Source organism: Triticum dicoccoides, chromosome 6A, assembly GCF_002162155.2.
Source record: "Triticum dicoccoides isolate Atlit2015 ecotype Zavitan chromosome 6A, WEW_v2.0, whole genome shotgun sequence".
Lineage (NCBI taxonomy): Eukaryota > Viridiplantae > Streptophyta > Magnoliopsida > Poales > Poaceae > Triticum > Triticum dicoccoides.
The window spans coordinates 606,871,765-606,886,314 of record NC_041390.1 but is presented as its reverse complement, the minus strand read 5'-3'; the positions used below and the strand labels follow the sequence as shown (position 1 = coordinate 606,886,314).

The following is a 14,550-nucleotide window of genomic DNA, read 5'->3' as shown; positions in this document are numbered from 1 at the left end:
TTAGTGCCATTAGTTTTGGAAAAATGATAAACTTTCTGTTAGTGCCATTAGTTTTCAAATTTGAAAACACTTTTTTAGTTTTTTTGTTTTCTTTGTTGCTTTATTTATTTTATTTTGTGATTAACTTTACTATAAAAATAGTTTTTTCCTGTTTTTTTGATTTGTTTTTTGCATTATTTATTTTCTTTTGTTTTTTGCTTTAATTTTTAATTTTGTTTGCTTTTAGGATAGCAAAATTATAAACTTTCTGTTAGTGCCATTAGTTTTCAAATTTGAATAGTTAAAATTTGAATTCTTTGAAAATTGTTTGAATCACAAGTTTGTGATTAACTTACTAATAAATGAGAATAGATGCGCTTATAGAGAAAATTCAACCTAAATTCCTAGTAAATTTCTATGAATTTCAGAGAAATTCACTATGAATTTAGGTTAAACTTTTCTCTATTAGGGCATCTATTTTCACTTCGAAAGGAGTTCAACAAGGCAGAGAGGGAAGGGCTTATAAACCGGTGTGAGCCCCCTTCGGTTGGCGAGGTGGGACTAAACTCTGCCCGCAATGAGGACCAACCCTTTAGTCCCGGTTTGTGGCACAAACCAGGACTAATGGTCATGGGCCAGGGGCGAACCATAAGACATGAAAGCATTTCAAATGAACTCTGAAAAAGTTGAAAGTTGGGATGGTATCATAATTTCACCCACATAGCATGTGCATGTACAAAACGGACAATGGTAGCATGTTCGTGTGTTACAAAGTTGGCATGGTATCATCATAATAGTTGCGGGAGAAAGTCTTCACTTTTTCTTCGCTTGTGTCATTTGCTTATTGCGCCGTAACCATGGATAATCTTCATTGTTTATCAGGATGCTTGGGTCAGCCTTGACATTGAAGGGAGGAATTTCATGAAACTTTTCATAATCTTCAGACATGTCTGTCTTGCCGTCCACTCCCAGGATGTCCCTTTTTCCTGAAAGAACTATGTGGCGCTTTGGCTCATTGTATGATGTATTCGCTTCCTTATCTTTTCTTTTTCTCGGTTTGGTAGACATGTCCTTCACATAGATAACCTGTGCCACATCATTGGCTAGGATGAACGGTTCGTCAGTGTACCCAAGATTTTTCAGATCCACTGTTGTCATTTCGTACTGTGGGTCTACCTGTACCCCGCCGCCTAACAGATTGACCCATTTGCACTTAAACAAAGGGACCTTAAAATCAGGTATGTAGTCAAGTTCCCATATGTCCACTATGTAACCATAATATGTGTCCTTTCCGCTCTCGGTTGCTGCATTAAAGCGGACACCGCTGTTTTGGTTGGTGCTCTTTTGATCTTGGGCGGTCGTGTAAAATGTATTCCCATTTATCTCGTATCCTTTGTAAGTCAATACAGTCAAAGATGGTCCCCTGGACAACAAGTACAACTCATCACAAACAGTGTTGTCACCTTTGAGACGTGTTTCCAACCAACTGCTGAAAGTCCTGATGTGTTCACATGTAATCCAGTCGTCGCACTGCTCCGGGTGTTTGGAGCGCAGACTGTTCTTGTGTTCATCGACATACGGGGTCACCAAGAATATTCGTCCCTGCATATTATTGAGTCTCTTCCAAGAGTGCCTTTTCCAGTCAGTCTCCCCTCATACCGCGATTTAGGGAGACCTATCTTCTTAAGGCTAGGAATGAAGTTAACACAAAACCCGATAACATCCTCTGTTTGATGGCCCATGGAAATGCTTCCTTCTGGCCTAGCACGCTTACGGACATATTTCTTTAGGACTCCCATGAACCTCTCAAAGGGAAACATATTGTGTAGAAATACGGGCCCCAGGATGACAATCTCGTCGACTAGATGAACTAGGACGTGTGTCATGATATTGAAGAAGGATGGTGGGAACACTAGCTCGAAACTGACAAGACATTGCGCCACATCACTCCTTAGCCTTGGTACGATTTCTGGATCGATCACCTTCTGAGAGATTGCATTGAGGAATGCACATAGCTTCACAATGGCTAATCGGACGTTTTCCGGTAGAAGCCCCCTCAATGCAATCGGAAGCAGTGGCGTCATGATCACGTGGCAGTCATGAGACTTTAGGTTCTGAAACTTTTTCTCTGACATATTTATTATTCCCTTTATATTCGACGAGAAGCCAGTCGTGACCTTCATACTGAGCAGGCATTCAAAGAAGATTTCTTTCTCTTCTTTCGTAAGAGCGTAGCTGGCAGGACCTTTATACTGCTTCGGAGGCATGCCGTCTTTTTCGTGCAAACGTTGGAGGTCCTCCCGTGCCTCAGGTGTATCTTTTGTCTTCCCATACACGCCCAAGAAGCCTAGCAGGTTCACGCAAAGGTTCTTCGTCATGTGCATCACGTCGATTGTGGAGCGGACCTCTAGGTCTTTCCAGTAGGGTAGGTCCCAAAATATAGATTTTTTCTTCCACATGGGTGTGTGTCCCTCAGTGTCATTCGGAACAGCTAGTCCACCGGGACCCTTTCCAAAGATTACATAGTGTAAATCATTGACCATAGCAAGCACATGATCACCGGTGCGCATGGCGGGCTTCTTCCGGTGATCTGCCTCGCAGTTGAAATGCTTGCCTTTCTTTCGACATTGATGGTTGGTCGGAAGAAATCGACGATGGCCCAGGTACACATTCTTCCTGCATTTGTCTAGGTATATACTTTCAGTGTCATCTAAACAGTGCGTGCATGCGTGGTATCCTTTGTTTGTCTGTCCTGAAAGGTTACTGAGAGCGGGCCAATCGTTGATGGTCACGAACAGCAACGCCTTAAGGTTAAATTCCTCCTGTCTGTGCTCATCCCACGTACGTACACCGTTTCCATTCCACAGCTGTAAAAGTTCTTCAACTAATGGCCTTAGGTACACATCAATTCGTTGCCGGGTTGCTTAGGGCCTTGGATGAGAACTGGCGTCATAATGAACTTCCGCTTCATGCACATCCAAGGAGGAAGGTTATACATACATAGAGTCACGGGCTAGGTGCTGTGATTGCTGCTCTGCTCCCCGAAAGGATTAATTCCATCCACGCTTAAAGCAAACCATACATTCCTTGGGTCCTTTGCAAACTCATCCCAGTACTTTCTCTCGATTTTTCTCCACTGCGACCCGTCAGCGGGTGCTCTCAACTTCCCATCTTTCTTTCGGTTCTCAATGTGCCATCGCATCAACTTGGCATGCTCTTCGTTTCTGAACAGACGTTTCAACTGTGGTATTATAGGAGCATACCACATCACCTTCGCAGGAACCCTCTTCCTGAGGGGCTCGCCGTCAACATCACCAGGGTCATCTCGTCTGATCTTATACCGCAATGCACCGCATACTGGGCATGCGTTCAGATCCTTGTATGCACCGCGGTAGAGGATGCAGTCATTAGGGCATGCATGTATCTTCTCCACCTCCAATCCTAGAGGGCATATGACCTTCTTTGCTGCATATGTACTGTCGGGCAATTCGTTATCCTTTGGAAGCTTCTTCTTCAATATTTTCAGTAGCTTCTCAAATCCTTTGTCAGCCACAGCATTCTCTGCCTTCCACTGCAGCAATTCCAGTACGGTACCGAGCTTTGTGTTGCCATCTTCGCAATTGGGGTATAACCCTTTTTTGTGATCCTCTAACATGCGATCGAACTTCAGCTTCTCCTTTTGACTTTCGCATTGCGTCCTTGCATCGACAATGACCCGGCGGAGATCATCATCATCGGGCACATCGTATGGTTCCTCTTGATCTTCAGCAGCTTCACCCATTGCAGCATCATTGGGCACATTGTCTGGTTCCTCTTGATCTTCACCAGCTCCCCCCGTTGCAGCATCACCGTATTCAGGGGGCACATAGTTGTCATCGTACTCTTCTTCTTCGCCGTCTTCCATCATAACCCCTATTTCTCCGTGCCTCGTCCAAACATACAGTGTGGCATGAAACCCTTGTAAAGCAGGTGGGAGTGAAGGATTTTCCGGTTAGAGTAAGACCTCGTATTCCCACATTGAGTGCATGGACAACACATAAAACCATTCTGCTTGTTTGCCTCAGCCGCATCGAGAAACTCATGCACGCCCTTAATGTACTCGCGGGTGTGTCTGTCACCGTACATCCATTGCCGGTTCATCTGCGTGCATTATATGTAATTAAGTGTCCAAATTAATAGAAGTTCATCATCACATTAAAACCAAAGTGCATACATAGTTCTCATCTAACAACATATAGCTCTCCAGAGCATCTAATTAATTAAACCATACATTGAAACTATGTAAAACATTTCAATGCGAAAACAAATGCGATCATAATCGCAACCAAGGTAACAATTGATCCAACAGCATAATGATACCAAGCCTCGGTATGAATGGCATATTTTCTAATCTTTCTAATCTTCAAGCGCATTGCATCCATCTTGATCTTGTGATCATCGACGACATCCGCAACATGCAACTCCAATATCATCTTCTCCTCCTCAATTTTTTTTATTTTTTCCTTCAACAATAGGGTCGGTTGGCATTTTTTCCTTCAACACGCCCTTAATCTTCAAGCGCATGGCATTTTTTCCTTCAACAAATTTAACCTCTCGACAATAGGGTCGGTTGGCATTTCCGATTCACATACATCCTACATAAATAAAATCTATGTCACGTTGGTCGGCATAATTTTCATAAACAATAAATGAACCAATAGTTATAAAGATAATATATATACCACATCCGAATCATAGACAGGACGAGGGCCGACGGGGGCGGATACCAAAACCATCGCACTATATAAGATGCAATAATAAAAGTAAGAAAATAATACAAGTATCTATGTAAACATACAAGTAAGAATATTTTTCCTTTCAGAAAGGAGATAAGAACAAGAGGCTCACCACGATGGTGCCAGCGATGAGCTCGGCGCGGGTGATCGACGGCGGTGAAGACAGGGACGGGGCGTGACGGACCGCTAAACCTAGACAAATATTATGGAAAATGGAGCTTGGAGGTCGAGCTTGGAGAGGAGAAAGCTTAAGTAGTGTGGCTCGGGCATTCCATCGAACACCTTGTGTGCATAGGAGGTGAGCTAGAGTACCACCAAGCCCTCTCCCCCTCGGCCAGAGAAAAACAGAGCACTGGGATGCTCTGCTCGCGAGCGCGGGGTATATATAGGCACCTCATTGGTCCCGGTTGGTGACATGAGCCGGGACTAAAGGGGAGCCTTTGGTCCCGGTTCAAGCCACCAACCGGGACCAATGGTGGTGGGCCAGGAGCGAGGCCCATTGGTCCCGGTTCATCCCACCAACCGGGATCAAAAGGTCCAGATGAACCGGGACCAATGGCCCACGTGGCCTGGCCGACCCCCTGGGCTCACGAACCGGGACCAATGTCCACATTGGTCCCGGTTCTGGACTGAACCGGGCTAATGGGCTGACCCGGCCTGGACCAAAGCCCTGTTTTCTACTAGTGCTTGGACATCTTCCGAACAATTATATTTGGTAGATAGCTACCATGATCTATGCCAAATATTTGAGGGCCCCTAATTGGATATGCACATTTACAAATAAAAAAATACATCTAAATTAAAACCATAAGAATGTTCCGGCTAAGTATCGATGAGTTGTCTTATATTTTTTAATTCTAAGGATATTGATTAATTGATCCAATGGTTTCTTTGTGAGGAAAATCCTCAAACTAAAATTTAGGAAACTATTACAACATTAATTACAAAAATAAAATGTTACGTTGTGCACTAGTATATTTGCATGCTCAAGATGTGAAAAAGAATATGTCTCTTCATACTTAGTAGCCCGGTTTTGTGTTAATTAACACTAAATATAATATGAAAATTATACAATTTAGTGATGGAGTTTATGTTAAAGAGTGAGTTATATAAAATCATATAAGTATAAAAGTTTAATATAAATAAATAAGATCTACATTACACTACAACAGAACGTTTAAAACTGCTCTTCAAATGTGAGACATTATGCAATTGTGAAAAAATAATTAATTAAAATAAACATATTTAATTTTGGAGGGTAGGATACACTTAAATGATTCTTGACAGTTTTTATTTTTGTAGGATTTTTAGCTGATTAGATCTCACATAATATTTCTTAATCAGTGAAACTAATTGTAAAATAAAATGAAGAGGAATAGGTAACTAAATTTTTTGTACACTGAATGAGAGCAAACTTAAGATTGTCTCAAATGAAGATTTCATGAACATGAACAATGGTACTCTTGCCAGGATGAACACCATTTTTGTTTACCACGTTGAAAAGAGCTATGGTTATTTGCATGATCAAATTTAACATTTTTTTTGAAATAAAAACTTTAGGATTTTGGTGGGACACGTAAGGGGGCCAATGGTTAGCCCAATGTGGGGAGAACCAAGCACTTAAGCCACCTCGGAAGCGTGGTTACAAACTCGTTTTCCAAAATGGCTCCACTGGCTTCGCCACACCCACTACTTTTATGATTGAAATAACATTTTTCCCCTAGTGCAAGGAAGGTTTTTATGGAATGCACAACAATGGTTGCTATCATTGTGTTACCTTTTGCCAAAGGTGAGATGTCTCCACTGTCTCTATTTAATGGTGTTATTGCTTGATCACTTCGATGATAAATTGTCAACGTAAGGAAATTAATAAAAAAATCATTTAGGCACATTTTATGTTTTTCATCATGTTTTATCTAGATGATTACTCTAAACAATATTTATTTAAAACAAAATTCCCTGTCATCAACATATACTATGTTTCCATAAACATTCTCATGTTTCTAAACATCAAATTATTTGTTAGTGATTCCTACGGCAACACGCATGAGATCATAGTAAAGTAAGTTATTGAGAACTAAGGAGTTTGTATCACTATTTTAGTAAAAGTTCTTGTTCGTTATTTCTTAGCAACATAATCATATGAAAAAACAAGAGATAAAGTTACACCTCGAAAATGTATCTGATTTTTTTCTTGTATATGACAACAATAGGTAGTTGATGCTTTCGGCACACTAAAGATGATGCACTTGCATTTGCAAGGGCTGCTATGCTAGTTTCAATAGTAATCACAAGCAAAATACTTGCATGTCTTACATAACAAAAGTACAAAACTTTGCAGCAAGATAGACATTATGGCATATATGTATCTTCGACAAGCTGTTCAATGGGGAGAATGAGAGTTCTACCATTGAACTGGACGACTCCTTTGGTGAGACCAGCATACGTTTTAATTTGTGCGTCTTATCCAGGAGTCTGAGGTCAAGGAGGCTTTGAAAAGGATGAAAGGAGGCAAGGCGATGGGCCCTGATTGTATCCCCATTGAGGTGTGGAAAGGCCTCGGGGACATAGCGGTAGTATGGCTAACCAAACTTTTCAACCTCATTTTTCGGGCAAACAAGATGCCAGAAGAATGGAGACGGAGTATATTAGTACCAATCTTCAAGAACAAGGGGGATGTTCATAGTTGTACTAATTACCGTGGAATTAAGCTGATGAGCCATACAATGAAGCTATGGGAGAGAGTCATTGAGCACCGCTTAAGAAGAATGACAAGCGTGACCAAAAATCAGTTTGGTTTCATGCCTGGGAGGTCGACCATGGAAGCCATTTTCTTGGTACGACAACTAATGGAAAGATAGAGGGAGAAAAAGAAGGACTTGCATATGGTGTTCATTGACTTGGAGAAGGCCTATGATAAGATACCGAGGAATGTGATGTGGTGGGCCTTGGAGAAACACAAAGTCCCAGCAAAGTACATTACCCTCATCAAGGACATGTACGATAATATTGTGAAAAGTGTTCGAACAAGTGATGTCGACACTGATGACGTCCCGATTAACATAGGACTACATCAGTGGTCAGCTTTGAGCCCTTATCTTTCTGCCTTGGTGATGGATGAGGTCACAAGGGATATACAAGGAGATATCCCATGGTGTATGCTCTTTGCGGATGATGTGTTGCTAGTTGATGATAGTCGGACGGGGGTAAACAGGAAGTAAGAGTTATGGAGACAAACCTTGGAATCGAAAGGGTTTAGGCTTAGTAGAACTAAAACCGAGTACATGATGTGCAGTTTCAGTACTACTAGGTGTGAGGAGGAGGAGGTTAGCCTTGAGGGGCAGGTGGTACCTCAGAAGGACACCTTTCAATATTTGGGGTCAATGCTACAGGAGGATGGGGGTACTGATGAAGATGTGAACCATCGAACCAAAGCTGGATGGATGAAGTGGCGCCAAGCTTCTGGCATTTCCTGTGACAAGAGAGTGCCACAAAAGTTAAAAGGCAAGTTCTATAGGACGGTTGTTCGACCCAGAATGTTGTATGGCGCCGAGTGTTGGCCGACTAAAAGATGACATGTTCAACAGTTAGGTGTGGCGGAGATGTGTATGTTGAGATGGATGTGTGGCCACACGAGGAAGGATAGAGTCCGGAATGATGATATACGAGGGTAGCACCGATTGAAGAGAAGCTTGTCCAACATCGTCTGAGATGGTTTGGGCATATACAACGCAGGCCTCCAAAAACTCCAGCGCATAGCGGGCGGCTAAAGCGTGCAGAGAATGTCAAGAGAGGCCGGGATAGACCAAATTTGACATGGGAGGAGTCCGTTAAGAGAGACCTGAAGGATTGGAGTATCACCAGAGACCTAGCTATGGACAGGGGTGCGTGGAATCTTGCTATCCATGTGCCAGAGCCATGAGTTGGTCACGAGATCTTATGGGTTTCACCTCTAGCCTACCCCAACTTGTTTGGGACTAAAGGCTTTGTTGTTGTTGTTGTTGTTGTTGTTGTTGTTGTGTATCTTCATATATATATACGTCTGATTTATAAATTTTCAAGTGTCTAGAATCAAGAAATCCCACATTACAGCTACAAGTCCACATTCCATTGTTGCAGTATGGCCTTGCAAACATGGTGCGAGGTGGCAGTGGATGCTGATCGGCGGTGCAGATGGCCGGGTCATGTTCAATGATAGTGAGGGCTTGTTGTAGCCATGGAGGTGCAGTGTAGGCTTATGGTGTATTGTCTGGGGCCAGTGGTCATGTCAAAGATTTACCATTGACAAACACTTGCATCGAAGGCATGGGATCGCCGGAGCATTTCATTGAGATGTTGGTGGTACCATCTCTTCTCGCCATTTGAGCTATGATTGACGTCTCAATGGAAGATCTTTGGCGGCTAGGCTACTTGCATATGTGTGCGTGTTTAGTCCGCGTGGTTGTGTCCACGTTCGGATCATGTGCGGTTGCATTATGGCTGGACACTTGCTCGGCCTGGATTATCGTTGCTCCTTTTTTTCTATCCGTCTTGATGTAGCTTCGGTCTTGTATGACTTTGCTAGTCGGTGGTTTGATTTTTGTTGTGTGCATTCGTGTTGACTGTGTGCATCTTAGCTATGCAGAGGCCGGGTGTGTGCTTTTTGTGTTTGTATCCTCTTGATGCTCCATATTGAGCTAATAAAATCCACCCTTTGTCGAAAAAACTCCACATTCCATGTCGCACATGCAGAAATGATTGTTCAAATAATAAAGATGGTTATTTAAATTTATTATTAGACAATAGTGTAAACATGAATACATGATCACGCATTACTTTAGATATTTGACGTTGTGGTGCCCTTGTACCGCCTTGGTCTTGTGCTAACATATATGGTCCCCTGTACGTTCATCTCAGAACATCCGGAAATCTTCTCAACTTTGCTCCATTCCCCAGGCGTTTTGGCTTTATATCCTGTGTTAACAAATGAAATGTCATGCACTGGAGTTGTAAATAAAAATACTCATAACACTGAAAATGCCTATGAATGAAGGAGATACTCTACTACTGACATGTTCTACCTTACAAGCTAAGCAAACTACTACTCCCTTCGTTCCTAAATATTTGTCTTTGTAGATATTTCAATAAATGACTACATACGGAGCAAAATGAGTGAAAGTAGACTTTAAAATATGTCTATACATCCGTGTATGGTAGTCCATTTGAGATCTCTAAAAAGACAAATAGTGAATATCGCTTCTCTTGCCAACATACACCAGTCAAGATCATTTATTCTTAGGCAACGAGATTATTTGCAACAGAAACATGGGTAGTCTATATACAATTATACATATCTAGTACTACTACTACTACTACTACTACTACTACTACTCCTTCAGCCTGTTACTGATTAGACTGATGTTTCCATTGAGTAACTGTGCACTCTTTAGGATGCAAACCTAGCAGTATCGACATTGATTTGATGTGATACAAAAACCTCTACACATATCTCTACTAATTGTCAATGGCTCAATGCACACCACTATTTGGTTTCCTCAAAAAAAAAGTTGCAAAAAAAGCTTAAGGTATATCCAAGATTAGACGAAAGGCATGAACCACAACCTTGTTATATTCTTATTAAGAAAATGAAAAATAAAAGGCCCAAGAATTAACAGATATGATTCACATGGTTTAAAATGTCCAGAAGACAGTTTGTTGCGGCCAGTACATGATACCTGGTCGAATATCGCTGTAGGGATGGCAAGTGTCGCCACTGCATTAGGGGCGTCTACTATTCCAGATATCCTACCTTCACATGGACAGCATGACAATAAAATATAGACCTGCATACAACCCAAAGTCAAGAACATTTGATAATATCCCTCTTACATGATATAGACCTGCATACGACCCAAAATACATTATGATAGTTAATAATCCTAGTGCCTACCTGCTCCTTGGAGTACCCAAATCTAGAAAGGTACTCAATGGCGTTGAGAACTGCACGCTTGTAGGCAACTGATGCATCAAGGAAATGTTGTTTCCCTGACTCATCCACGCTGATGCCCTCGAAGACTAACCATTCCGAGAAACGCGGCTCCACCGGACCTATCTCAAAGATAGGATTTACATGAAGTGGTGATGGACCAACAGGAGTCAGGTATTCCTTCATGCCACCTCTTATGATCTCACACCTACGTGAAATAAATCATTAGAGTTTCACAAGCACACCGTGAGAAGTAAATCACATAGACAATTCTTTTGTTATGCAACTAGCAAATTCAGCAACTCATGTAAGCTTAATCAACTGAGAATTGCAGTTTGTTAGGCTTAGGTACGATATAAGTTGATAATGTGGTGAAATATAGCTATGCACTAGTATCTGTTTCTCTCTACGCTCTGCCCCATCTGAATCTGACAGGTTTCAAGCAAGCAGCTGTTAAGACTCAAGATGCTTCCTGCTACTGTGCCAACCTAGTTTCTTGATAAAGAATGTTGAAACTTAACAATGGGAATTTCTATTACATTAATGGATCTAGGTTGTCCAGTAAACAACTACTCCTGAGATACCACTCATACCAGTCGCATTTAGAATGTAGTTAGTGTGACAACTGACAAGTATTGAAAAGTGTAGAGAAGAACAAATTAAGGTAATTACTTTAGCTCAAGGAATCCACTCATTTCTATTGCTCCGCAAAATGAAACTTCACCGTCTCCTTGGGAGAAGTGCATATCACCAGTACTCAAATTTGCTCCTTCAACAAATACCGGTAGATAAACCTTGGAACCTCTGCCTAGATTCTTTATGTCACAGTTTCCACCATTCTCTCTTCCAGGAATTGTTCTTGCTGCTTCATTTGCAATTTTTTCCCATTCAGCAGTCCCTTCCTGGGTCTGCAGAACATTGCATGCCTTGTCAACATAGCTCTTTGACCATATATAAACAAAGTATCGATGAACATATGGGACTTGAGGTTGTTTGGATTGCTAATTATATGAAGCTGACCACTGAATCTGATTTGTTTTCCTGGCTGGCAATTCAATTTTGTGGAGTATATTCTGTTAATCTGTTCAGTCTACCTATGCCGGCGGTGGTGCTATTTTTGTTGTTAACCTTTCGCAAACTGTTGTTTGACTCCGTGTCGTGGTGGTTAGCCAGACTTGGTCTATCACCTCTGTAACGAGTGTTTATTAGAGGATTAGAGATCTTCTCAACTGCATCAAATCTGAACTACTCTCTCCGTCACGGTTTAGAAGGCGCGCTTGAAAATTCTCTGGGACCTAGGTGGTTATCTATTGGTTGTGGGATGGGCTAAAAAATAGCATTCACACTACGCATGCATATAGAAATAGTATATCAGAGTACTAATTAGCTACTAGAAATAAATGCAATGTGCCCTAAACCTTGTCTATTGTGGAAATGCACGCAAATTTAACTGTGCCTTCTAAACCGTGACGGAGGAGGTAAAACCAAGTCATTTATTGTGGGACAGGGGGAGTAAATAGTATCTGCGTCCAAAAACTATTATACTGGAATTATGGGCCATAAAACAAGATTAATCCTTTTTTATTCATTTTTCGAGAAAACGCAAGCTTGCATCTCAGATGCATCGGCAGAAAGGAAGCACGTCATACCTTCCCAAGTAAGCAGTTGTGGGAGGTTGGTAAGCTAGCAAGGGGTCTCTGGTGTAGAACTTGACACAATTTCAGAGACTCATGACCCGCCTCGACCAATTCTCTTTCCCTTTGGTTCCATATATTGAGAAGCTCAGCTGACGGTGCAGTTCCCACTATACCAGGATGAGTTAACCCCGGAAATCGAACACCTGGTATGCACAAAATGAACTCATTTAAATGATCCAAAGCTCATAAATATGATTCATTTAAAGTAGTATATATAGCAGCAACTTGTACCTGGTATCTGAGGGGAGTGCGCGTAAATTCCTTCGAAATACCAAATGGCTTTCCTTGCACTCGGGAAGTGGTCAGTTAAGAACCCACCTCCATGCTCCCTGTCAAATGTTCCAGTATAACCCCACTCGTCACCAGGAAGCGGGCCGAGGTTGCAGATCTCCACGGCAAGAAGATCACCCGGTGAAGCTGGAACCCCTTCGGCATCGACCACTCTAAGGGGGCCGCTGAGATAGTGAGGCTGTGGAAAACCCATATTCAGTTTGTTGGCACAATTAACACTTGCTTTTATTTGATGCACGCATGAGAGAAATCCTACTCTACTAGAATAAACAGAACATCAAACCATAGTCAATGAACATGAGCAACTTCCAAATCCGATCTAGCAACATTGAACGATCTTCGGCGCCTTGTCTAACGAATCCGGCAACTATGCATGACACAACATTTCATCCATAAAAGTAAGTAAATGCATATATACTTACAGCTGCAAAATCCAGAGATTTGATATCGTCCGCCGAGTCATCATCTTTAACTTGCCCTCCGGTGCAATCGACCATCTCAACACGGAATAATTCCCCTTGAGTCACATCGGCGACCGGAGGGATCTCCGGGTGCCAGCGGTTGTGGAGAGGAACCTCCTGCTCCCATGGCTTCTTCTTTACATCTATGGGCACTACAAGCCTCGGAGTGAGAGGAGCCATGTTAATTTGTTATGCCAGCTTCAGAGTTCAGAGCTTCATCGTCCCTTTGTAAGGCACCCTTACTACACGCATTAATTCCCGGAAAATGGCGACGTGTGGCCGGCCGAGATGGAAAATCTTTGAATGCATTCAGGCGTTGTGTGTGTAGGTGGTGCGTGCAGCCTTGCAAGTGCAGCACATGCAAGCGCAGCCAAAGCTCGCTGATGCAGCACGTCTGGATGTATTCTCACGTCACCCACCGTTTACGAACGGTTCAGCGGTACTGCAATAATGCAGCCGGCGGAGGGTGGCGTATTGTTCGTTGTCTCGCATGCGTCTATGAATTACTGTTGGGCAAATAAGCCGCGGCGGACATGTCGAGCACGTGTATGGGCGCGTCGGGCCCGTGGCGGGGTCGCGTGTGTGTGCGTGTGAGAAACATGGGGGTGCGCGTGTGTGCGTGATCCCAGTGCGTAGGACTAGGGCCAGACCATTGGCGAGGAGTGCGGGGTGCTCGTGTGCGTTTTGTTGGAGGCCCGCCGTGAGCAGCACGTGTTGGAGCGTGTCGTGGTCACGCGCGAGGCAGGCGGATCGCGGGCGTGAGGGAGAGGGAGCGAGGGTGCGTGCCCGGGTGCAGTGATCATTGTAACCGCGTGGTGTGGTGCTCGAGTTCGAGCTTGAGTGAAACGGCTGTTGTTGCGGCCGTGGCGTTCGTGCGCCGGCAAAATCCACTGTCCACGTGCGTCTCCTTCTTCCTCCTTCCTTCTTCTACCTCGGGAGAGCGAGAGCGATAGGTAGAGAGCAGCAAGGGCGAGCTAGGGTTTAGGGCGGTAACAACATTTGGTACCAGAGATGCTAGTATTTAGTTACGTTTCACCCTGCACAGCACACATACACTTTATATTTATAAATCTTGTTCAAGAATTTGTCTGATTAACTAGTTAACTACTTGTCAATTAATCCCTACTCATAGGGTCACCGAGTAGCCGATAAACTAATAAATCGTTCAATTAATGAATCAACTTGCCGATTAGCCTATTAATACTCTACTCGTCAGCTAACCGAGCAGCTACCAGATAACGATTTCGTCAAGAATGTTTACAAATTGTTGAAAGTGAAACTGGATTTATGGTGTTCAACTGGATGGGATAATGGGCACGACATGATTCGGCATGTGTGTGCCCTCAAATTGAAACGGTCAGGCTGGCCTTCTGGTCGAGTCT

General features: G+C 42.9%; 1 protein-coding gene across 1 annotated transcript; it reads right to left on the bottom strand.

Annotated features, from left to right (window-relative positions):
- Window positions 1-9,488: 9,488 nt before the first annotated feature.
- On the bottom strand, window positions 9,489-13,434 carry LOC119318382 (formamidase-like). Its single transcript, XM_037592934.1, has 7 exons — window positions 13,130-13,434; window positions 12,648-12,885; window positions 12,369-12,559; window positions 11,392-11,627; window positions 10,684-10,927; window positions 10,469-10,576; window positions 9,489-9,707 (listed from the first exon to the last, which is right to left on the bottom strand). The coding sequence occupies exons 1-7, from the start codon at window positions 13,346-13,348 to the stop codon at window positions 9,642-9,644; spliced, it is 1,302 nt and encodes a 433-aa protein (XP_037448831.1). The 5' UTR covers window positions 13,349-13,434; the 3' UTR covers window positions 9,489-9,641.
- Window positions 13,435-14,550: the final 1,116 nt, after the last annotated feature.

Excerpts from the sequence above, each read along its gene's own strand:
- LOC119318382 (XM_037592934.1), bottom strand. The coding sequence starts at position 13,348 with ATGGCTCCTCTCACTCCGAGGCTTGTAGTGCCCATAGATGTAAAGAAG. Across the intron at positions 10,928-11,391 it reads AGTGGATTCCTTGAGCTAAA|GTGTGAGATCATAAGAGGTG; the intron begins GTAATTACCTTA and ends TATTTCACGTAG. Across the intron at positions 10,577-10,683 it reads TTGGGTACTCCAAGGAGCAG|GTCTATATTTTATTGTCATG; the intron begins GTAGGCACTAGG and ends GGTTGTATGCAG.